The sequence below is a fragment of the Mus caroli genome, unplaced genomic scaffold (genome assembly GCF_978045245.1).
Source record: "Mus caroli unplaced genomic scaffold, Mus_caroli_1 scaffold_1, whole genome shotgun sequence".
NCBI lineage: Eukaryota > Metazoa > Chordata > Mammalia > Rodentia > Muridae > Mus > Mus caroli.
In genome coordinates, this window is record NW_028227256.1 from 154,685,746 (window position 1) to 154,711,252 (window position 25,507).

General features: G+C 40.0%; 1 protein-coding gene across 7 annotated transcripts in view; it reads right to left on the reverse strand.

Annotated features, from left to right (window-relative positions):
- Positions 1–570: 570 nt before the first annotated feature.
- Positions 571–25,507, reverse strand: part of Rasal2 (RAS protein activator like 2) — a 268,302-nt gene continuing 243,365 nt past the window's right edge. For 4 of the 7 annotated variants that reach the window (XM_029477199.2, XM_029477236.2, XM_029477217.2 and 1 more), the window contains 7 exons: positions 24,198–24,397; positions 22,450–23,311; positions 15,102–15,236; positions 12,967–13,169; positions 11,540–11,627; positions 8,960–8,990; positions 571–6,120 (listed from right to left, as the gene is read on the reverse strand). In XM_029477199.2, the coding sequence (XP_029333059.1) occupies positions 5,978–6,120; positions 8,960–8,990; positions 11,540–11,627; positions 12,967–13,169; positions 15,102–15,236; positions 22,450–23,311; positions 24,198–24,397 (1,662 nt within the window). In that variant the 3' untranslated portion in view covers positions 571–5,977. The remainder of the gene's footprint in view (positions 6,121–8,959; positions 8,991–11,539; positions 11,628–12,966; positions 13,170–15,101; positions 15,237–22,449; positions 23,312–24,197; positions 24,398–25,507) is intronic. The other 3 variants (XM_085842391.1, XM_021170069.3, XM_021169981.3) reach the window with 3 other exon arrangements.

Sequence of the window (25,507 nt, forward strand, 5' to 3'; positions counted from 1 at the left end):
AAGGACATCTGAGACCTGCACCCTTGATTGTATACAACGAGATGGGTAAGCTGAAGACAGCGCAGCTAGAGAATGAAGACAAGACAACACTCCCTGAACCAAACAAGAGAAATCCTGTGGGGGTTAGGAAGGAGAGGAGCACAGTGGCTTAGGCAAGCTGTAGGAAGCTTGCTTTCTAGGGCATTACCACAGCACAGCACAGCACAGCACAGCACAGTGCCAGTTATCAAGGCTGAGGCCTGATGCTCCCAACGTAAAATACATCTTCAGAACAATAGTGCAGTGTTCTAAGTGCCTAAACACCCAGATGTCTGTAAGAGACAGTAGCAACTCTTAGTCGGAAATGTTTAAAGTTAAAGTTTATTTGTATTTTTTGTAGGAATATCAATAAAAGACCTCAAACGTATCTATATCTGTACATGTACAAGAACCATCAAAAATTATTCACAGAACAAAAATAAATCTTTTTTAGAACCCAGGTAATGAAATGCAGATATGGATCACATATGGAACAATCTAAGTGCTACAAAGCACAAAAATATGGCTTTAAAAATAAAATAAAATCTTGGGTTTTGTTTTTTTTTTTAAGGTGGATTTCGCTTTCTTCAAATAAAAAATAAATTATTTTGAATTATCTGTAAAATAGTCATGTGTATTAACACACTCTTATTAAGGCCCTGGAGATGAAAAGCAAAAACCAAATTTGGAAGCTGAGTTCCTCCCAGGTGTGACCCAGTAAGTAATGCTGCTGTTGCTGGAGTTGGTCTATACAACTGGAAGTACCAGCACCAGCCAACCCCACCCTTTACTGCTGACTGTAGCTCTTCTGCAGGATGGTGGGCACTGAGTTAACGAGCACTTAATCTGTTGGTTATGTGGAAATTGATAATTTTCCCTTGAGGGTTTGGAAATGACATATCCATGCTATTTATTTTAAATACTTGCACCACACACAGAGGATAGAACCCCCTAAAGCACAGCTGTGGAAATGCCACTGCACCAACAGTTCAGTCTGTTTTTCAGTTCCAAGACTTTTTAGGGAATAATGAGGTCATTTGATAAAAAAATGAAAGAGTACAAAATTAAAACTGAGTGCTGGAACAGCGGGTCAGTTTCTCTTCTCCTCTCCTTGGGTGGTTTGCTGTACTCACTGAGGCTGCCTGGGCATTCACTGCGAGGAACCAAACTCCTTTCTGTATCCTGCTCTCAGATGGTGACAGTCAGCAGCTGCTTTATACACTCTATGCTACCAACAATAGTTCTCAACCTATGCCAAACAGAGTTCAAGTCACTATAACTTATATATACATATAACACATATAGTACATTTCAAAGAGAATAGAATGTTTTAAAATCTAAAAACCAACAAAACAAAAACAAAGTCTCAAGAAAGTCTGGGAGTTACTGGTTTACAAAGTAGATTAACATTTTTTTTAAAGGAGTGTCCTAAGAGTGGTATTTCTGTAGGCATGTTACATGTTGTCTCAGGAGCTGCCTTTACACACACACACACACACACACACACACACACACACACACACACACACACACACACACATTCATCCTAGGAGGAGCCAGGGGACGCCACTCCACTTGTTTCCTTGAACTTCTGAGCAACAAGTCATTGGATTATGTGTCTTCCTCAGGATCTTTCTGAAAGAAATTTATTCTCTCTCATGCAAATCTCACCACCCTTGTCCTTTCAAAGTTCAAGTGCTTTCCTAGATGGGTCAGTGACGGGAGAATGTTCTAGAAGAACTGATAACAATTATTCAGACATAAAATGGGCTTAAACATCACTTGCTTTAAGAAACTTGTATGGTCAGGCAGTGGCAGCACACACCTTTAATCCCAGGACTCTGGAGGCAAAGGCAGGTGGAACACTTGAGTTCGAGGTCAGCCTGGTCTACAGAATAGTTCTAGAACAGCCAGGGCTACACAGAGAAATCCTGTCTCAAAAAACCAAAAAAAAAAACCAAAACCAAAAACAAAAAAAACCAAAAAAAAAAAAAAAAAAAAAAAAAAAAGAAAGAAAGAAAGAAAGAAAGAAAGAAAGAAAAAAGTCCTTTAAATTAATAATAATAATAATTTAAAAAGGTATGCCAGGTATGGGGTAGGAAGGTGACTTTTACTGCTGAGGTAAGCAGGAAAGTTCAAGTTACTGACTAGAAAAGTCAAGGGCTATAGAGCAGAATGTCCTTTGAACTTGCTTGATCTGTCTTCAGAAGACAGTCCCCAACGTTGCTGAGAATAAGTAAAGCCTTGAGATGGGCTGGAGAGTTGCTGAATTGGCCAGTAACATGGCTAGTCTACGGTCCAGCCTGCAGCTCTGTCAGTCTACTGAATGAGGAGACTAGGGTATTACTGAGGAACCAGAACTAAATTTGGACAGAAGCAGAGCAAACACTAATGCAAGCCCACTTGATGGCACTGTTCTCTGGAACTTCAAATAAAACCTGCTCCCAATTGGCTGTGCATACGGACACAGCGGGAGCCAGGGCTCTGGAGAGCCACCAACCCATATAAAAGCCACTGGTACAGACTGCTTATGAAGTCATGCTCAGCCCCAGTGCACACATGTGCACTTTGTCTGAGAAACGCTCATGTTTTTACTGTCCAACTCCATAGCAGAGGAAAGGAGGAGGCTGTGAGAACACACAGTATTAAGAAGAGCTACAGTAACATAATGGCCTCACTTTCCATTCCGAGAAAGACTGTCCCAGACCCAAGCAGTACACAGGGAACACTGAAGTAATGCTACTCTCATGGGAATGTGACTTTTTGCTCTTCTGAAATCTGCTTCAAGTGACGTGTGTGTGTGTGTGTGTGTGTGTGTGTGTGTGTGTGTGTGTGTGTACAAGAAGCCCCTTTCCTAGTCCTATGAAACTGTCCTTGGTAATGAATGGCCAAGTCCACCTCACCTGGATAAAAGCGTGCATGCCAAATCCACACCCACCTAAGCCTGCTCTAGTCTCATCCCTTACTACTGTGATGATCTGTAGACAAACAGGGATCCTAGGACCCGTCAGCTTTATAAAAACATTTCCTCCTAGCAAAGCAAAACGATTTTTGTTCAGGATAAAGAAACTTATTTAGGGTAAAGAAAACACCCACTGCTGTCCTCTCCTATACTCAAAAAAATTCCAAAATAAACTTTATAGGATTGTAACATTCTCTAAAGAAATACTCAAAAAACATTCTGTTATCAGTTTTGAGACAGGGTCTCAAGTAGCTTAGGTTGGCCAGGAAACTTCTAAGGCAGAGGGTGACCCGGAGCTCCTAATCCTCCTGCTCCTATCCCTAAAGTGCTGGGACTGCAGGTCTGTGTACCACCACCCCAATTCATACCATGCTGGTGTTTGAAGCTAGGACCTCTGGAATGCTAGGCTGGCACTCTGCCAACTGAGCTATACCCCAGTTCAGAATATTTCTGATAAGCTAAAAATATGAGTAGGTTCAAAGGATAATCTAAGATTTAATATCAGGCAACAATGCTGAACTTTCGACCCCTAACTCTCTTAAGACTTATTTTTTACTTTTTTCCTTCATTCATGGTAACATTACAGAACCTTGAAATATGCTTTGGACATTCAATCTTGTAATACAGACAGGCTCTTTAAGAAGGTCCCAAAATGTTAATAGTTAAACTGCATTCATCAATATGGCCAGCTCTCTGTAATCTATAACCTGCACTTGAAGACCTTCCCTACCTCAAAGCAAGACATTATCCACATTATATACTTCTGGCCACCAACACTGATGATATTTGACTAGGTTTTGTGTGGTAGTACTGAAGGATTTTGAAGAATGAAGGAAACACTGCTAGGTTACAAACATGAAAAGATCTATGTTTACCCCCCCCCCCCAGCCCCCGCCAATACAGGGCATTACTGAAGAATCAATAACCTTCTTTCTTAGCTTGGAGGGAAGAGATAAGATGTAAAAGAACTGCTGAGGGTCAGGAGAAGGCTCAAGTGGGCGTGGAGCCTGAAGTTCTAAGCATAGTGGTGTTCTCCTGCTTTCCAGAGTTATGAAGAAACCCTCTCATAGGTTGTAGGCTGAGGGCTCTGGTGAGGTGGCTGAAGTACAAGGTCAGACCCAAAGGTCAACTGAGGAGCAAGTGAGACTTGGAATGCACCCCTGGGACTTGGGGGAAAGGAGGCCTTGGTATCTACACCTGGGCTTCACATAGGAGGGAACTACACATGTTCTCTTGTTTCCTCCTAAGTTTTCTGTTATGTAGAAACACATACTCCATGCATATGGCTCTGTTATGTCTCCCCCCTTATCCTTTACTTAGAAAAAATTCTTGAAGTTTATAACTTAAAAAACAAAATGAAACTTTAACTTATGAGAAATGTTTTTTTCCCTTGTAAAACTGTGTAGATTTTGCTTAAAGAGATTCAAGACCCTTTTAAACATTTATCTCTGTATATCTGACAGCACAGAAGATATGACCATTTTTGATGTGCACATTGTATGTACAAGTGTGAATATATGTATATATATTTATATATATATATATATATATATATATATATATATAATATTTGCTTAACCTGCAGCTAACTTTCCATATCTCTGGTAATCAAGTCTGCATTCCAGATTTCCAGATGACATGTCACACTCTGGAGAAAACCACGGATTTTCTGTCCTATATTAAAGTCATTAATGATAATCTGGGTCAGTCTTGCTGAGTCTACCATGAGTGTGGAATGACAACCAGAATGTGTCATCCTTTCCTTTTGGTTTTCTCTAGCAAGATTAATCATCATTTTTAAGGGGTATGTCTTAGTTTTAGATAGCTTCCAAAATTTTATGGAGAGGATAAATAGAAAGAGGAAGCAATTCAAATGTTAAGTGGTGACAGAATTACCCTGCCCACAGATTTGCTAATATAGTGGATAAAACCTTTATCCTAAGGAAAAATACACCTGACAAATAGGAAGAAAACGTTTAGTGGGATATTCAGAGATTCCTGCTCTGCTGTATAGTTAGCCCTTTTCTGTGTGGAAAAAGGGTATTTAGTCAGATGGCTTATGAGTGGTCTACTTGAGTGGCCACTCTCCAGGGGAGAGTGAGTTCTGTTGGTGCTGACCGCTCCCAGTCTGGGAGAAAAGGGCAGTGGACAAGTGAACATGAAGACAGTAGATAGAGACACGGTACTTACAATTCTGTCAGCTTTAAAGAGCACTTTAAAAAAAGTTGGAGTAAAATCAAAAAAATCCCACATCTAACTGTCCATTATAGATGGAGGAAATAAATATTGACAGGAGTTCAAGAGAAATCATTCCTAGTTTAGTTTTGGTACAGTCAACCACTTTTATCTGTGTCTTCTGAAACGGCGGCTCTCCAAAGCAGGTTACAGTCTGATAGAAGCATCTTGGTTGATCAGTGGCATAAATTACTGTTTTGTATATATCTCGGTATTTGCATGTTTTCCTAATGGTAAGGACTATGGTGGGGCTTTTAAACTGGCAGATGAATCCCTGAAAAAAATCCATTCTGACAAGGTCCTATCGCACTCCATGTGCTCCTATCCAATACATAAACTCTACCTACTGAACCAATAGGCTTATTTCTCACTCACACTTGGCTCCTACTTTTCCTCCACTAACAACTGCAGTGCTTTCAATAAGAGAAAAACAATAATAAAATAGTAATAATTAAAAAGGTAATCTACATTATTAACTTCCTTTTGGTATATTACAGTGGTATTTCTGTACATGGCCCAGAACTAAGTTCCCTATGTACATAGAGACACTCGGGAAAAGCATCAAACTTGAAGTCTTTGCTTTAAGCCCTGAAAGACAAGGTTCCTTTCTTCATTTAGGAGTTTCTCACCACACTGCCATTCGAAACAACATTCTGTAAACCTGGAGGGTTAAAGGGCTGGGATAGGAGAGCTGGGCAACTTCCTTCTGCCTCCTCCCACAGTCTGTGTCACCAAGGCCATCAGCAGCTGCTATTTTTGAATTCACCATTCTCCGTGATGGAAAGCTTGGTGGGGTTGGTGGGAGAGATGCCATTGCGAACCTGCATGCTGTACCGCTCCTTCACTTGTGTCAGCGCACTCATCAGTCTCGTGTTGGCTGAATCCAGGGACACGATCCGCTTTTCCTACAACACACCAATCATGGCTTTATTCAGGCTGCATGGAAGAGGCCACCTTCTTTACTGAATCAACCGTTTAGTACTTTCTGTCATAGCATGGTACACATGGTGCTCCCCAAACAAATGGAACGTCTCTGCCTCTTTCTGCACATTGGTTAGGCTCAGTGTCCCCTCCCCTTAATCTCTGTTACTCATTTCTGCATAACAGGACTTCTTACCAACAACACTCTGTGGCATTCATTACTAGGCTGTCTGTAAAAATGACACCATCAGTCAAGCTGCCTTATGTAGTAAGTGCTTTTGTCAAAACTGAAACATGGAAATTAGGTGGCAAAGAAAGAAGCACCAGAGGTTTCATTTCCCAGAAGAGAAGTGCACGTGATCCATGGAGTCACCGCCCAAAGAAGGCAGAACAGTCACATCCGGAAAGAATTCACATTGTGCTCAAAATTAAAACAATGCATGGTGGCAGTCTAGAGTCACCAACAAGGTGAGGATGCAAGAGCAAGAGGTAAGAGCAGCCAGAAGCTCAGACCAAGGAGTTGTTTGAATCTGGGGAGGGAGATGTGGCTGGAAGGGATGCTATAAACATAACACATGAGAACAGACAGAGGACACAGGCTCCTAGACCCATTCCAGCTCAGTTACTCCAGGAAAGCTGCCCAGTAATGGCACACTTTCATTTTACTCTTGAATTTAAAATAAAATAAAACAAAAGCAATGCTTTTGGAACTACAGGTTGTTGAATTTTCACATATCCACCAGAGAGAGGAGATGGATGGACATCCCCCCCCCCCCCCAAATGGTTTACAGTAGGATAAAACATTATCAGGCTCACAAAAATTAGGAGACTTTCATCTTTATATCCTGGGACTTTCCCAACAAACATGAATTACTTATTTTTTTCAGAAAATAAAGACAGATAAAGACAATCTCGTCCTATCCTCACAAATTGAAAAGGAAACAGCCCATGAGGACCAACCTTAACACAAATGAAGCTTTCTTTTCTTTGAGTTTATCCAGGAAGACATGGACAAAGTTTAGTCATGCTGGGGGCCTAGTACTGCTCTGCTGGGACACGAGCTGCCAAGAGCAAGCCTAGTGACCTTCAGGGGACTGGGGTGGGCAGGTGGTGGTGGTGGTGGTGGTAGTGAGGGAGTCTGGGTAAAGCCATAGGTGACTACAGCATCAAGCAATGCTTGCCTTTCTCTCTCTCTCTCTCTCTCTCTCTCTCTCTCTCTCTCTCTCTCTCTCTCTCTCTCTCTCTCTCTCTCTTCCTCCCTCCCTCCCTCCCTCTTCTTCTCCCTCTCCCTCTCCCCCTCTCTCTTCTCTCTCTCTCTCTCACTTTGTTGCAAGCAGGAAGTTGTCTTTATGGCGGAAGGGGTTGGTGGCCTCAGTTTAAATGTATGAAAAAACAAAAACAACCCAACTACTGCTATTATTATTCCTTTAAGTAATTCCCATTCTCTGGTGCGGAACTCAGGCGGTAAGATACAGAATCAGTATTATTAACTATCCACTTACTATATAAGGTAAGCTGCAGAATCAGTATTATTAACTATCCACTTACTATATAAGGTAAGCTGCAGAATCAGTATTATTAACTATCCACTTACTATATAAGGTTTTTTTTTAAACAAAACAAAACAAGACACATGACTTGTGGCTAGGAGGTGGTGGACACACACACCTGTATCTCAGCACTCAGGAAGCAGAGGCAGGTGGATCTCTGTGAGTTTGAGGCCAGCCTGGTTTACAGACTGAGTTCCAGGACAGCCAGGGCTACAAAGAAAAATCTCTGTCTTAAAAAAAACAAAAAACCCCAAAAACCCAAAAAGAAAAAAGAAAAAAAGAAAAAAAAAGAAAGATGACTTGTTTTAAGAACAGGAGCAACTCAAGGACCGATTTGTTATCCTTTTAAAAAATATTAATTACTTAAAAGTTATAGCTAGTGGAATTTACTGGGACAACAAATACAGGTCTTTTCAAAGACAATAAGGAGAGGCTAAAAACTAAGAGGTAGATTCCAAATATAATTCCCCTCTTCACACTACGTAATTACCCCTAAATGGAATAAACGGTACTTACATTTTTAAATAAATATTTGTTTCATTTTTGTCAGTATCAAATTTCTCGTGTATTATATAAATAAAATTTTACCATAACTGGCAATTTTTTAGAATAGGCAAGGAAAGTTAGGAAAACACTGTTCCTGGGGTTCATAAAAAAAAAAAAAAATCAAAAAAAAATTTTCTTCAAACTCAAGTAACCTGATGGTACCACATTTTCTGTATGAACAAGAATGTTTTGTCAGGGTATGTAAAAACATGATCTCTGTAACTGTTATAATTTCCATATTAAAACATGTGTAACATTTCAAAAAAAAAATCAAGCAGTCACAAAACCAAAACAAGACAATCCCCCAGCTCTTTTAAAAAATCAAGTTTAGTCATAAAAGGTAAAAAAAGAGCCTGAGAAGGATTGCGATTATATATTACCTGCAAATAACTGATATCAAACAACCTCCCCTACTAGTTATCTCAAAGTTTCTAAGCAGAGAAACTCCCTTTGTTTTCCCCACTGCCAGTTTTCAAAATGAAACAGAAATTGATGGAATAAAAAATACCCCCACTAAACTAAAAACAATCTCAAACAGGAAACCAAGGCTCAGCTGGCCCAAGTTGCTATGCCATTTGATTCTGCCTGGGTTAGAATGCAAAGCAATCTAACATTCCTGACAGGAAGGACTTAACATGGGAGTGCCCGGAGCTGGAATGTGTAGGAGGCCAGTGCACTGGCCAGGGCTGGGGACTGCTCAGCTAGAGAACGGACAGGGTTTACTTGCCTGTTTGAATAATCTCATTTCCATTTATGACCTGTAATTCAACACAGTGGAGATATCACTTGCAATAGTAACTAGGCAGCTGCTTTGTTTCTCATAGGAAGAAGCCCCTCTCTGTTCTCCATCTAGTCATAGGGGTGAAAGGTGCCACACTTCGTATAAAGTCTTTGGTGCTATCACTGTGACCCCAGTGAGCTGTGAGGTTCAGGACGGGTGATTCTGCCACTCATCCGTTTGTAGTTCTGCTAGAAAGGGACTACTGATGTGGGCCTGAGCATGGACTGACTCGTGGAGAGGGAGAGCTGAACTCCCTGTCAAGGAGCAGGGGCTGCCACGAGAGATGAAAACCACTCCTGGGTACCTGAGTGCTAGTGTTCTGAAAAATGACAGAATTAATCCTAGCACAAAGAAAGTAACTATTTCCATTTTAGAAATGATTTTTTACTATTATTGGCACTAAGACACAGGGCTGATATATAAAAGTATAGATTGCCCCCTAGGTAGACTATTATTCCCAAACATGTCATCATTGAAGAGATGAAGCCAAGAGGACTACTCTGCTTCAACACTCACTGAAGAGAGAAGATTTGTTCTTGCAGGAAATAATCTGATGATAAGCCATTCATTACAATGAATAAGTATGTACAGTCTTTCTGTTCTACGATTCGATGTACCTGTAAGCCAGTAGCTTGGATTGAGAATGCTCCCTTTTAAGACACTATTATATTTTGAACTGCCTTGGTATTTACAGTTTGTGCAGTAGTTTTCAAATGTGGTTCAGTCTGAGTATTCTTTATGGATCTATATTAGCTTTCATAGAGGGATTTATACTATTATAAAGCCTATGCTTTAGTGGGAAGCACATCACATTTAATCAAACCCAGAATGTTCTGACCCATTAGTTGAGAGTGGTCTTCATGGTTGTGTAGTCAGTGAGTGTATTGGTTTATGGAAGGTACCTTGGTTCAATGGAAACAGTCCTGAGAACCAAGCCATTGGAAAAGCAAACTGCCAGACCATAAATCTGACTGCCTGAGCTCTGAGGATACCATTGTTTCCACCTCTGAGAGCTTCTGACTTCTGGTCAATCAAATTCCCTTCCTGGATTCCACCTTTATTGACCACTTTCTGCTTTATATTTAAGCAAAACTGGAGACAGGTGGAGGAGAAACTCCCTGGAAACTAGTGCTGGAGCTGTCCTGCCAGCCAGCATACAGAGCCATACTGTGTTGCTGGCAAGCTCCCTCTGCTGAAGACTGTCTGCACTAAAACTGGCTGAAATCTGCTCTGTGTTGCACTAAGATCTCGCTGTGTGATTACTAATAAGGCTCACATTGCTTCACATTGTTACACTGAGAATCCAAAGGGGAAACTTTTCAGCACTAGTTTTCTTGAGGAAATTACCATCTTTAGCTATACTATTTCTCTTAAATCTGATAATATGGCAATATGGCCTTGTTTCTACTACTCTTCCTAGCTTACCTTGAAAGAATAAGAGTAAGAAGGGCATGTAAGGTCATCATAGCATATAATTCTCTGCCTCAAAAGAGGTCAAATAGCCAGAATTTGAATCTAAAACAGTTTGGGAGCTATGTATGTAAGAAAGCATCACATCTCACAACTAGCTTCTAAGCCCAGTGTGCTTCAAGACAGATGAAGCCTGGGAAGCATCCTCCCACAGCTATGCTCCCAGTTTGAAAAATAAACCCACTTTACACTGAGCTCATGAGGAAACTTGCTTGTTGAGGGGCATGTGTAAGAATACTGGGGGCTTGGCTAGTTTTCCCCAGAGATGTGGTTAGATAAATCACTATCAAAACTGTAATTGCCTTTTGCAATTTATTTCCATATAAGAAATAAATCATACTCTACAGTGATAAAGCAACAAGGAATTGGAAATATTTCATGTATACTAGATTTTGCTCTGATCAATGGTGTGTGTCCTTTTGAAGGGTTGGCTCTGGGACATCATCATTCTACCAGGTGTAGGCTGTCTCAATAGAAACCTAGGTTCTAATTTTATCAATATTTTAAAAATAGTTTTATCCAGAGGCTTTCTGAGCATAGCACCAACAAAGAAGGGCAGCCAAGCACATTCCAAGCGGCAATGCCAACCCTTGAACCAAAAGGATAACAAGGAAAGCTGTCTCCTACAACCTTATCTTTCCTCTAAAATTCCTTTGCTGCGACTAGGCGTGGATGGCAGTGGATATGACTGACAAGACCGTGCAGAACACAGCCAAGCAAGGGTTAGTGTAGGTCACAACTCAGATATATGCAGTGCACTTTTCTACAGTTTCCTTCTTAGAGAATGCCCTCCTTTCCTCAAGGAGGGAAGCCAACTTCATCATGTACCTTGCTAAGACTTGTCAAACAACTACACTAAATACACAGTGCTTTACACACTAATATTAATGCTATATCAATATGGAGGTCATATGGAAACTCATCCAATATTCAAAGGATAATGCCAAGAAACTTCCAGTATCTTGTTTTCTACTGATTTGCCATTTGCAAGGATGGGAAGTCAGAGAGTAAAAGCTATTAAAACAAGTGTTTTCACTAAGTTCAGGGCCTGCTTACCTGTGCATCAATTATTTTCTGCTTTGCATCAATAACTGCTTGCATCTCAGCATGATCCTTCTTTAATTCTTCTTCCACAGCCATTAGCCTAGAATGTGGTAGGAAGAAGGTATTGATATTTTCAAAGACAGGGCTAGGCAACACAGAATGAGAAACTTAAAACTTATGTTTCCCAAGAGACCTCTTTTATTGTAATAACCTTTTCTTTCTTCTCCTCTCCTATCTGCCCTTAAAAGAAGACATCCTAATTGATTCTTTTATCTGTGATTGAGTCTATAACATTACATTTTCTTAAGAGGAATATTCTAGTAATCATCTTCCTATTAGATTACCTTTTGCAAGCATTTTAAAAGAGCAAATGAACAAAACCAACAAAACAAAAAAAGGTTATCTTCTTTTTACATTATTTATTAGTGAGAGAGTATCTCATGTAGCTCAGACCATCCTTAAGCTTGCTATGAAACTGATGCTGGCTTTAAACTCCTGGTACTCCTCTCTACCTCCTGAATGCTGGAGTTAGTATGTGCAAGCACCACCATGCCTGCTGCAAACCATCTACTCTTCCTCTTGAGTTATACTGTAGTAACCATCCAGTCTCCCTTCTCCTTTGACAGTAATGTTTCCTACAGGGCATTCTAGGAGATCTCGTTTCCTCCTCACGTCTCAATCCATTTATGCACAACTCTTCAGTTCTAGTCCCATCGCTCTTAGTACCAGGTCACTTATTTCCAGGCTACTCGACAGCAACCCTTTTTATGTTCTCTTTCTTTGCCCACAGTATGTAGAATTATCAAAGCTAGTGGTTATGATCTGAAGTCTGATGCTTGGCTCCAATCCTAGGTCTCCACTGACTATGCTACCTTGGTCATGCAAGTGTTGATAATTTTTCTATCTGTAAATAAGTGATAATGATATCTGGTTCAGAGAGCAGATAAGATAAAACAAAGTACTATTTACAAAGTGATTAAAAAAGTACTTGGCCATAGTGAGTGATCTGCAAATACAGTTAGACATTTTTCTTTTTTCCTTTTTTGGCATCTATGGTACTTTTTGGTCTGGCCCTAAAGACATCCAGTGAGACTGCTTTGTTTTTGGATTTGTCTTGGGAAAACCAAGTTAAATCTTAGATATTGTAGATTTTGAAAACCCAATCTTTATCTAAAACTTCAAAGTAAAATCCTAGTTTCCCCCTCTTTTTTCCTCTAATATTGTTATGGTTAAAGAAAAAAAGGTCCTACTTTATCTTCATAATAAGTTACCGGATTTCATCTGGGCCGATACCTGAGAGACACAGTCATTACATTTGTACTAAGTACTACAAAATATATTTATAGACATGGATGAAAACTTTTTCCCAAGTATTTGGACCATTTTCCCATTTCTTTGTACCTAACTAGAGCCAATCAGAGAGCAGGTGGTCTTCTAACCTGCTAATGATGCTTTTCATCTGGCTGTCCTTCTCCTCCTGCTGTCTGCGCAGCCGCTCCTCACTATCCTCCAGCCGGGCCTTGTACTCCAGCAGCAGCTTCTGCATCTGCTGCTCCTGCACCAGCAGCCGGCGCTCATACTCCTCCAACCGCCGGCTGGACACTCGTAGGCGCTCCTTGAGCTTGCTAATTTCTTGTTCATACTGGCAAAGGGGGAAATGAATGAACGCGAGGAATCATATGGGCTTTGGGAGTTACTAGCCAGAGAACCCCAGGTGACATGGTAGATGCTGCCTGATCTGCTATGCCCTCGCTCTACTACCCAGGTTATTTAAAAGTGTCAGCTGGCATGAATGTTAAGGAAGCATTGTCATGTCTAAAGTTACATTTTAAATTTTAATTTGTCATTATGAATTCTACAGATTTGTGTACTTTACTTCACACTAAAACACCAGCGGTGGCAAGCCATGTCCAATCTGCAATGGTATTGAATGGAAAGGACAAAGAAAAAGAAAAAGATCACAAGGTTAGAAGCCTGACGAATGACTTAAGCTAAAAGCTAGCTGTCCACAAGAGAAAGACTTATGCTATCACTTGTACTGCAGGATTTCTGACACTGGGGTTCATGAGACTATCTTTATTCTTCTAGAACTTACCCTTTAGACAACTGAGGGCAAAGCAATATCTCTGTTGCCATTAAATCAGTTAATACAATTTCATGACAGAATAGGCCCTTCCTGCTTCCCCCTTAATTATAAGAGTGTGAAATATTCAGGTCATAAGCACTGACAAGGGTCTGCCTCTTCTCAAGGAGGAACTAATCTTGTCTCTTGTCCTAGTTCCGTGATGTGGCTTCATCAGCCTGACCTGGTACCACCTGCTGGAATCCATACACGTTTTCACTAGCCTTCTACAAATTCTGTAATTCAGCTGGTTACTTGGCCCTTCATGTACTAGCTCCTGTGGATGGGTGGTTAGTGTGATTGAAAGTCAAACTGTGGGCTGGAGAGATGGCTCAGTGGTTAAGAGCATTGACGGTTCTTCCAAAGGTCTCAAGTTCAATTCCCAGCAACCACATGGTGGCTCACAACCATCTGTAATGGGATCCGATGTCCTCTTCTAGTATGTTTGAAGACAGCTACAGTGTATTCATAAAAATAAATAAATCTTAAAAAAAAAAGATGGCTTGATGCTTAAAAAAGTAAAACTGTTCAGGCCAGGTGGGAATCATGAGATTCTTCATGGATGAGCTACTTATCATAGTCATTAGTAAACCCATGACACATATGTATAGGGTTTTATAAAATACAACTTACAATACCGTCTTAATTATTGGTGAAAAGACTACTAGCTACTGCTTATCCACTTCTCTGCTCTAAATTTTTCTGGCTAGTGTAGACAGCCGAGGCCGAAAGCCTTATAGGACAGTTCTGACAGATTGGGCAGCACTGTTAGGCATAGTTAATGATTTTCTAACAAAAAAAGGTTAATTTCTGATGGTCAATTAAATGTTAAGGTTATTGCTTAAATTTTTCCAGTTCTGTTTTTCTTTAAAACAGTATCCCTAGCTCCAGGGTAGAGGACAGAAGACTGAATTTGAGGCCAGTATGGGGGTATGTATCAGATCCTGTCTCAGAAAACCAACCAACCAACCAACCAGTCAACCGACCCACCCACCCATATACCCTCCTAAATACTATATGAAATCCCCCAAACAACACATATCATTTAATTATCTGTACAGCTAATTTGTCTTTATTCACAAAATTTAAAAACCCTAATAGAACTAAAATATAAATTGATTGTTCCCAAGATATAGATTGTCTAGTCCTAACATAATTGTGAACTTGACGACCTGAGTCTATAGAAATAGCATTCATCTAAAATGATTAGAAAGATACTTAGAAGAGTGCCTTTTAAATTAAAGCAATCTGCATTAAAAATTGTCACCCCCTCCTCCTCAGCACGACAGAAATACCACTGGCCTATGATGCACAGATGTGATGGTGGCTTACATGAGAAGAAGAGACTGGCTTACACAGTGAATCCCAGGCCAGAGGGTTTTTTTAAAATTAATTAATTAATTAAGTTTAAAAATCATCTATATCAGTTGTCAACTACAAATTAGGTTCTACCTTTTCAGCATGCTTGGCTTCATCTTGATTTTGTTCAGTTTCTTCCACATCCTCTTCATACTGTCCATTGTTCAGAACCCAGGCTGCTGTCCTTTCTACTGGGGACATTGTAGCAGAGTCCACAGGTGACTGAACCTATGTCAGAGATTTTTATTACCATTTCCTAAAACACTAGTTATGCTTCATAAAGACAATTACATATCTGTGATCACTCTTAATAAATGCTTTCAGTTTTAATCTGAATTTTCAGTAATAATCCATCAGTGCCAGGGCCAGAGAATACGTATTTATATAATGACAAACCATTCTGAATTCACACACATAACTTGTAAGAACCATTCTTTTTTCTCTTATATATCCATGGATTAAAGAACTGGCTGCTGCTGAGCAAGCTCACAGATGTACCTATCAGAATGCCAACACTGAGCTTAGATTATAGTAACTATTTAGAGAAAGAGAAGAAGTGACATTTATTACTTTCTAGAACACTGACTTCCTGGAGTGTTAGGACCATTCAAGAGTTTGTGCTTTATTTAGCTGTGTTAAGTAGGGAACCTAGAGCTCCACATATGTTCTAGGGAAATGTCTACCACTAAACTATGTCCTCAGCACTATATATATAAGAAAGTGTGTGAAGAACCTAAAGTCAAACTATGAATTCCTCTAATAGTCTAAGCCTCTACAGCATGTTTCCATCTACAGAGGATAGCAAGATAAATGGTCCTTTCTCCATACAGATATACAGAGGGTTAGAAAATTCTAGTCTTGACAAACAACTCTGCCACTTAGCATTTAAAAGACTCTGTATATAATCTCATATTCTATGTCCTCATCTATTGGTTGTCACCAATAGATGTCACCACCATCACCATTCCCACTGCCTACCTGACTGGAGTCTTGAGGGTTGTAAGACACTGTATGTGAGAGTTCTTTGGTGACTTAGGGGTGTTAGTTTCTAGGCTGCCAGAGGAAGGAAGCAAATGTGCACGCTACACGTGTGTGAGAGGGTGAAGGAAGATGGGGAGGAATGAGTGTGAGCAGAGTGAGAAAAATTTGTATGTTTTGCTAACTTTTATAATTACAATGGATTTATATTTTGAGGAACAACTCTAAATTTCATAACTGAAGAGAACTTTCTCCCCTATGCCTAGCTATGGACTTCAAGAATCTTTCTACTGCTCTAGAGAAAAACTCAGTTAAACTCTTAAGGGGATTTTGATGACTGAAGGTTAGAAGGTAAGAGAAAAACCTGTCTGCAGAGAGCTCAGAGATGCATTGCAAGAGACTTTTAAATACACACAGGACTAATACAGGCTATCTTAAAGCTCTGAGAACTCGGCTCAGTAAGAATGGCTTCATGCCTGAGGAAGGATGAAGTTTATGTAAGTAGACACACACACACATGAATGTAGAAATTCCCTCTCTAAAGTCACCTTTTACATTTGCATGTTTTAGTCTTAAACTTCAGTACCCTTTGTACTTAAAATTCTTATACCTTATTTGTGTCAGTGTTTGCTCTATCTTATCATTAACATTTATCTACTTTAAATGTAACCTTTCATAATTAGCTAAGTCCTTCCTTATGCTAAGCAATGTCAGTAGACCCATGAATTTGACACTATATAATTATGTTATTTATTCAGATATTAATGGTTATAATTTTCAAATGTATCATTTATATGACTAAGTAAATACCCCTGTAAACTTAATTTTAAACATCATACTTTGGGAACTCTGGCCTAAAGAATACACTGTCATCTACAAAAGGAAAGAACTATTCATATAAAAAGTTATGATAATTTGGCATGGTGTCATATGCTTCTAATCCTAGCACTGGGGAGACAGAGGCGGGCATTTCTGAATTTGATGACAGCCTTGCCTACATAGTGAGTTCTAGGTCAGCCAGGATTACATAGAGAGACCCTGTCATAAAAAAAAGTTATAAGATAAACAAGACAGAAAGTGAGAACACTTCATAAATTTCAAGTAGTTTATACAAAAATACGTGTGTAGTTCCCTGCCTGGCAGATGTGAAAAGCAAAGTGCATCAGCTGTCTCTGTACTGACGGAGAGAAATAGAAACACTGGGTTTAATTATCTGCTAAAAAAACAAACAGTGCAGCACTGAACCTCAAAGATGAATAGATTATCAATATTTAAAGGCGACAAGTGGCCCTTTAGTTTTACAATCATATGGCTTTAGCACAGCTAGGGTCCACGGAAGCTGCTTGGCTAGGATTTTCTATTCAATAGCAGTTTGAGATGCAGTAACTATTTGAACTAATAACTCACTATTAAGAATGTATTACTTAAGCCGGGCGGTGGTGGCGCACGCCTTTAATCCCAGCACTTGGGAGGCAGAGGCAGGTGGATTTCTGAGTTCGAGGCCAGCCTGGTCTACAAAGTGAGTTCCAGGACAGCCAGGGCTATACAGAGAAACCCTGTCTCGAAAAACCAAAAAAAAAAAAAAAAAAAAAAAAAAAAAAAGAATGTATTACTTAAGGCAGCTACCCAATAGCTTCCTGCTTTCAATGTTTAATAAGATACTACTTGAATAAACTTTTTTTCCCCTGTCATTTGTTAGGGATAACTTCCTTATCTATAAAGCTCCTTAGTTCTAAACTAATGGTGTGCCTAGGAACATACAAAGGAAGAAGGGCTTGGCTTGCAAAACATATTAAACCAACATGTGTGATCTCGGCTTGGAATGCTAATGCAAAGATTTTAAAGCAAGGGTTGCTTTGCACTGCTGCTGCTGCTGCTGCTGTCTTTTTAGAGGAGCAATGAAACATGCACTGAACTGTGGCACACTGTGGAATGAACTGGACATCTCAACTCTCTTCCTAGTTCTGTGGGTGATTCTCACTCTGGGATAAGCTGTTAGAAAAAGATATATAAAATTGACAAGATGGGTCACATCAGCTTTACTCCTGTTTATGTCACAGCCTTTAAAAACCACGATTAGAAAAAAATAGTGAGGAAATTATAAGGGGTCACTGTACTAGAATGGGAGAAATTAAAGGTAATTTTGGGTCAAAACTATTACAATATGTACACTACATGAAAAATCTGACTTTTAAATTTTTTTTATAAAGAAATATTTATTTTTTTAGTATGTATGCATGTCTACCCTTGTAAGTTTGTGTGTAACACATGTATGCAGGAGCTCTCAGAAGGCCAGAAGAGGGAGTTGACGTCCCAGGAACTGGAGTTACAGGCAGCTGTGAGCTGCCAAATAGGTGTTGAGAGTCCAGTCTGGGTTCTCTGCAAGAGTGGCAGTAGGTGCCCTTAACCACTGAGCTATTTTTATTTATTTAGGTTTTCTTGTTTTGGTCTCCCATGTGCTGGCCTTCTCAATTACGTCACCACACCAGCACCATTACAACTCTTCTCAACAGCAGTGACTAATTCAATGTACAAGAAATGCTCAATAAGATTTTATACATTAACACTGAGTTCTCCTTAGAATTCACTGATTAAAAGATACACTGTGTAGAGAAGGGCACTGTTCTTCCTTTAGTTATCTGGAAGAACATCAAAGGCTTTTCATTAACAATTATCCCATCTCCTTTTTATAAGCTGGATATGTAACAAAAGTTATTATCTCTAATTCATAGCCAAAGAAATGGAGTGGTTCAGATTTCATCTTGCTCAGCTACAGCCTGAGGAAGAAATTTATATTTACTTAACTTTTAAGAGGCCATGAACAAAAATGAAGGGTAAAAAAAAGATATGAGGAGGAGAGTATCCTACACTCTCCTCTGAGTTGATGCTGGTAGGTTTCCCTTGGGAAAGACATGCTCGAGGGCAAACGGGCCTGACACAACAGTTTCACCAATACCACAGTTAGTCATGGGCTGGGTTGGGACAGCTGGGAAGAGGCCAGTTCCCCTGCTTCTTGCTGGTGTTTACTAGATACAAACAACACTTGTTGGTCTCAGTTTCTTCACAGTCTGACAACAGTGAGGCTCATGGACTCCTCAAGCTCTTGAGGAGATTGGTGAGAAGAGATCTCCACAAACCTCTATGTGAGAGCTGCAGCAGACACCGAAGGGCTTGTCACAAGCCTATTTAAAAGGCCTCTTAATTCAAATTTCTGACACACGAGGTCTAAACGACTCATATATTTAAAATAAAGTCTATTATTTGTACAAGATGCATGATATGTAAAACAAAATAAATAAAAGAGAAGAAATGAGAAAAAAGAGATCCAGACAGTGGCTCACAGGGGTCAAAATATTCAGAATTTTCCGAAGAATTGTTTCTTAGTAAAGTATTTCACTAGGATATTATTTCCTTCCTACTCAGTATTTGAGAAGACTGAATGAAGCCAGTCACACTGCCAACAAAGGCCTCTCCTTTGTGCTAAGACACAAATGGAATTTGCATGGACAAAGCCACTGATAATTATAGCTGCCTACAGAACAATCTCCACAAAGAAATCTTCTAGGTTGGGAGAAAGAAAAAAATTCCCTAACACAATTTGCAATTAAAATATGTAGAGGAATTTGCCTTAAAATGTGCTGATTATACAGAACTAGAGGATTCATGTGAGGTGAAAAAACACAAGAAATGGAAAGATAAGAAGAAAAAGAGTAACAAGTTCAAAACAATAAACTCTTTACTTACTGGGTAGAAAAAGTCATTGTAGAAAATTCAGTTCTCTGTAGAACTTGAGCAATCAAAACACTAGGGTTCACCTTCTGTGACAGTGGTTGTTATCAGCAGGATATAAATGAAGATGAAAAATTTAAATCTGTGCTAGGCCATCTCACTGTTGCTGTGCCGAGTTCATGCCAGTATAGCCATTACCTCATTCACTAACAATGTACAAATCTTAAAATTAAAGTTTGATTTTGGCGGTGATATACATCTCCTACCTATCTAGGCAGTCTTCTACTCACTTGTGGGATCCTTATGTTTTGTGCTTGTGTGACAGGCATATTTTTCTATAGGAAAAAATGGTGTAAATAACAATTGGTCTCAGGGAAATGCACAAGAATTATAAGCACAAATACTACATGATAGAACTCCATGATACAGGAAAGAGAAATGGGAAGGCAGAAGAAGAGAAAAATTTAAAGCACGTTTATGAAAGAAAAGTTTATTTAATATACTGCAAGGGGCACTTGGGTGGGTAATAGCAAGAGGACTGCCTGGCCAAGAAGAGATGTTTAATTTTCCTTTTCTTTTCAGGGCTGAACCTAATCAGCGAGAACTTTTTCTACTTCAATCTCACTCTCACTACCCCCTGGCTGCCCTAAGTTCTCAAGGACAAATAAATCAATAAGCTATCAAAGAAAAGGGCCAGCGCCAGGTCAGGTTACCCTTTTGAAATGCGCATTAGTAGGATCCCACAGACCAGCAAAACATCAGAGGCTGTCACCATCGCTCTTAGTTTCCCTCCAGAACTTGGAAGGTGACTTACCACACACCCGAGTCATAGGACAATCAAGTGGTATTGACCTGAAAGCTTCATCCCTTCTGACTAGCTTTTGGAGTGCTAGAAGGTTCTATGCATGCTATAGGGGGAAAAAGTAATCAACAGTCTTCCCAGCTGTGAACCCTGTGAGCTACAATAATAACTGGTGTAGCAAGATATGTCTAAAGAGACAACAAACTCCTTCTGATTGAACTTAAAGCCTGCTTCACAGACAGAACTCATGCCTGGTACTATTGATTGGGCCAAAATCCCATCACTGGTTAGGTGATAGGTCTTAGGGGACAACCTAATATTATTCTGCCAAATGAACATAATATGAAACTGATGCCCCTAAGTTCTTAGCTTTATACCAGTAGATTAGCATATCCTTTTGTAGTAGATGCAGAGATCCACAACTGGTCAGTATGTAGAGAATGAAGACTCCGAAGTGCTCAATTTTAAATCAATAGCACATACCGTCTCCCTTCTTTGCTGGACATGACAGAATCACTATACCCATTAACTCACAAGACCTATGTCTGTGTGTATAAAATCAAGCCAGCTAAAATCCCCATAAATTGGAGGATCATAAAGTCCTCCAATTGCTGAGAAGCCATTGGCAGCTGACTGCCCAGGGGAGGGAGAATAAGTTGGCTTTAGAGATACCATTCCTGAAAAAACTACTTATGCTCCAGTAGGTAGTCTGTACCTAAGAGCTAGATGCATACACACACATGTACACGCACACGTAGATAGCCCTAAGTGGACTAATTTAGTTGATAAAAGAGAGTGACTACATTAAATTGGGATAGAAAAATGGCGTTGAGTAATAGGGAGGAGCTGGAGGGGAGAGAATATGGTTGGATTTTATCAAACACATTTTACGCAAATTCTCAAAGAATACAAATATTCAAGCCAGGTAAGTGGTGCAAGGCTGTAATTTCAGCACTAGGGAGGCAGAGGCAGGCTAACTTCTATAAGTTCAAGGCCAGCCATGGTTACTCAGTGAGACCCCACCTCCAAAAATAAATAAGTAAATAATAAAATAAAAATACTACATAAAAACTCCATAAATAAACTTTTTTTTTTTAAGGAAAAAACTCTTTTACATGAAACACACATGTATAGGGGAGTGGAAGAAAGAGATCTCTCTAAAGTTATTAGTTTATATCTAAGGGCAAATATATATATATATATATATATATATATATATATAAATGATTCAAAGTGTCATACATTAAGAAAGGAATGATTACAGTTTAGGCAAATAAATAAAATTTCAAAGTGTTATACTGGTGTGACACGAGCTGGACTAGTTCATGTATATAGGAACGTAAGAGATGTGCAAATATTTCAAGAACTATCAGCCATCTGCGGTTTTGTATTTTTTCTTTCTTTCCCTTGCCTCTCTAGGTGTTCAGTTGTTTGTGATTCTAGCCATTTCCAGGAAAAGGCACATGGGACTTGGCATTTCCACAGGGAGGTGGGGGGTGAAGTGGAGAGCAGTTACATTAAAACGTAAGTTTAGACTATAAAACTTCACTCTGGAAGCTTAAGGAAAAGAATTAAGGATTAATTTCCAGATTCCCTAAGTCCAGTTGATTTTGAGTATGGCTCCCCTATTTAACTGTGTGATTATTCACTCGGTGCCACAGCTGTGCGCTAAGCACACCTCAAGGGAAAGGTGCCGCTCCTCATGGAAAGGAAAAGCCTCCTGAAAGTTTGTTACCGTCTCCCAATGGTAACAAGTCTAGCTCCCTTCTGCTCTCACCTACCCAGAAGCCCCCAAACCTTTTCCTTTCTTTCTTCTGTTTAAAGGTTGCAGAAACACTATTAAGTGTCAATTCAATTCTGGACAGTTTATACATAAAGGGCTAATGCAGCAGTCCGTGCAAGCAGAGGCCAGCACATTTTAGCACACCCTACCTGCTGTGTCTGTTGTCTCTGGATTGCTCTCACTTTGGGAACAGGGCTCTCTCTGGAGGAAGAGGACTGCTGCCTCGACCGACTCCCGTTCTGCACAGGTTCAGCCATTAGGGCTGCAGACGCCACTGACATGCTCCCTGTGCTACGCAAGGAAGCACTGTGTGGCAGAGATGGGGGTGCTTTGGCTCGGGCACCTAACCCAGAATGGTCCAGTTTTCGGATTTGGGACTGCCCCGTACTATTTTGTCGTGGTAGAGCAAGAGGTATGTGTCTGTCTGGTACAGTGTGCCGCCTGGAGAAGTCTTCACTGTGGGAGCTTCTTTTGGTGAAATCTTCCATGCTGCTATTGCTGGGTCCACTGAGTTTGAAGTCTTCACTATTGCTTTGGCTTCTAGAACTGGCAGTGCTTAGGTTCTCCAAACTGGAATCTGCAGAGGCCTTTGGCATTGCTGGAACTGGGTTGTTGAGGTGGTAGACAGGATTCTGGAATGACAAGGGCTGGAGACTTCCTGGCTGGTTCAAGGCTGGGTGCAGGGGTCTTCTCACTTGAGGTGCACTCTGGGGAGTGCTCTGGGTTTCCCGAAGCTGTTTGATGCTAGCTACCTGGGTTATAGAAAGCTGGCTTCCTGCAAGGCGCATAGGCACATCAAGCATGACAGATGCATGCTCCACCTGAGCAGCATGAGTGTCCTGGAGGTCCATGAGGGAGATGCTCCGACCATTAGGAAGGCTGTTTTCCTTTTCATCCTTTTCAGAGTACGTCATGCTCTGGGAGGAGGCTTGCTGAACCAACAATAACGTCTTTCCTCTGAAATAGCTGTCTGTGTTATCCTGGCTTGGAGACTTTAGTTTATGCAAATCACTGTGGAAAAAGAATGGCCCCTAATTACTCTTGAAGCAAATTCAACATAATTAATAGTTCTTCCGTTTGGGCATATGAACTCTTCTGAAGTTTCACAGGTTCAATGCGGAAGTTATATTTCTATAGAAAATCAGATTTCATCCCTATAATTGTTAGAATAAAATCTAGAATTGCTAGTTTTCTCTCAAAGGTAGAACATAATGTACCACTCATCACTGTCTTCAGCTTTTACTGAGTTAGCGCACTCTCCAAGTGCTCTAATTCATATGTAGTTCTGTCTAAGTTTTCACACCTTGCCAATTCACAGCACAAAGTCTAAGGCTCAACATTTTATTGACCCATCCAAACAGACAGACATAAAACCATAAAATGGTTTTAACTGAGGGTCTAGAGTATAGAGGTTCTCAACCTATGGGTTGAGATCTCTTTTGGGGTGGCATAGCAGATGTCTTGCATATTAGATATTTTTATGATGATTTCTAACAGTAGCAAAATTACAGTAATGAAGTAGCAATGAAATAATTTTATTATTGGGGGGGTCACCACAACATGAAGGGAAAAAGGTTTCAGTATTAAGAAGGTTGAGAACCACTGGTCTAGAGAGTGGTAGACAATATGAAAATATGGATTTTATAAAAGCCCTCCATTGTCTATGAAACATAAATGATCTCTGTGTATATTTACATTATAAAGCAGTACAGTATCATCCTAGAAAGCAAGAAATACTGACTGTGTGCATTGTGACAAACAACTGGGTTTATCTTGTGATTCTTTTCAGTTGCTTATAACTTGTAAGTTACAAACTTAAAAAACAATTTAAGTAGGTTTCTGCAAAATCTAAACATTATCTGTTGGGGAAGCAGCATTCAAACTGTCTCTTTCATACCTGTCAGTGGGGTCTTCAAATATTTTCTGTAGCCCAGAGGAGAGGCTTCCGCTGACGTTTGGACTGGAGCTGTGTTCAGCGAAACGTCTTAGCTGCTGCTGTATTGGCGTAGGATTAGTCAGAGACTTGGTAATGTCAGCAAGAACACGAGGGAGAGGTCCCAGTTTTGCCACAGTTGCCTGTAGGAAGGAATTTTCACCCTAATTGGACAATAAGCATTGTGATATCCACAACATATTGTTTTGGGGACAATGATGCCCATTGATGGAAGGATGTAGGTTGGAGGGAGGGTAGGTATTGTATATGGGAGTGGCAAGTTCATAATGCATTGTTATGGAGCAGCAGAACCATGGCGTCGAGATGAATGGAGGAGGCGGAACAAGGTGCAGTAGACATTGAGGAAAGAAAGAAATAGAAATTAGGATTATGCAAATAAAAATTAAAAGACATGCTCAAAACAAACAAACAAACAAACTATTGCCATTCCGACTAAAATATGCATGCAAAGCACACTAAGGCTTTGAGTGGCTACCAGACCAAGATGGAGAGGGAAACGGAAGAACCAAACACCTTCTAACCAAAAGAAACTTGAGGGTCAGATGATTGGCTTGTGTGATGAAGTTTCCAAAGAGAAAGGATGATGTGAGGAAAGCAGTGCATGCCAACATACAGGAAGGAGCTGCCTCAGGGCAGAGACTGCAGGGTGTGCGGTTAGCTTACACTACAACCCACTATCCACTTCATCTCAGGCACCTCAACTCACTGTCAACTGCGTCTCCTGCTAACCATCCAAACCAAACAAACCAGGAGAATCACATCATCTTTCACTCTTCTCAGATATGCCTAAACTTCTAGTTCCCAGGACCAAAGATTAAAAATAAAGAAATGTGCTTACACAGAAAATGTGTTAAAAGAGACTTCATAAATGAATGAGATCTATTTCAAAAATAATTGCATGTGTATCTTATTGATGTACCTATCTAACAACAACTTTTAAAATAATTGCTTTAGTAGTCTGGTCTGTCTTGGAACATACTTTTAGACTAGGCTAGTCTCAAACTCAGGTAGATTCACCTATCTGCCTTCCGAGTACTGGGATTCGAGGTTTGTACCACCTCATCCAGCATTCCTAGTGCAATTCTTATCCTCATGGATTCTCATGGAATCCTCAACCATTATGCAGTTTGCCTCAACCATTAACAGTCATGGTTGCCTTTAGAGATTCTTTAGCTTCTCAAAGATCAATAAGATGTGTGTGTGTGTGGTGTGAGTCTGGCAATCAAACCTAGGGCATTATTCATGGTGGGAAG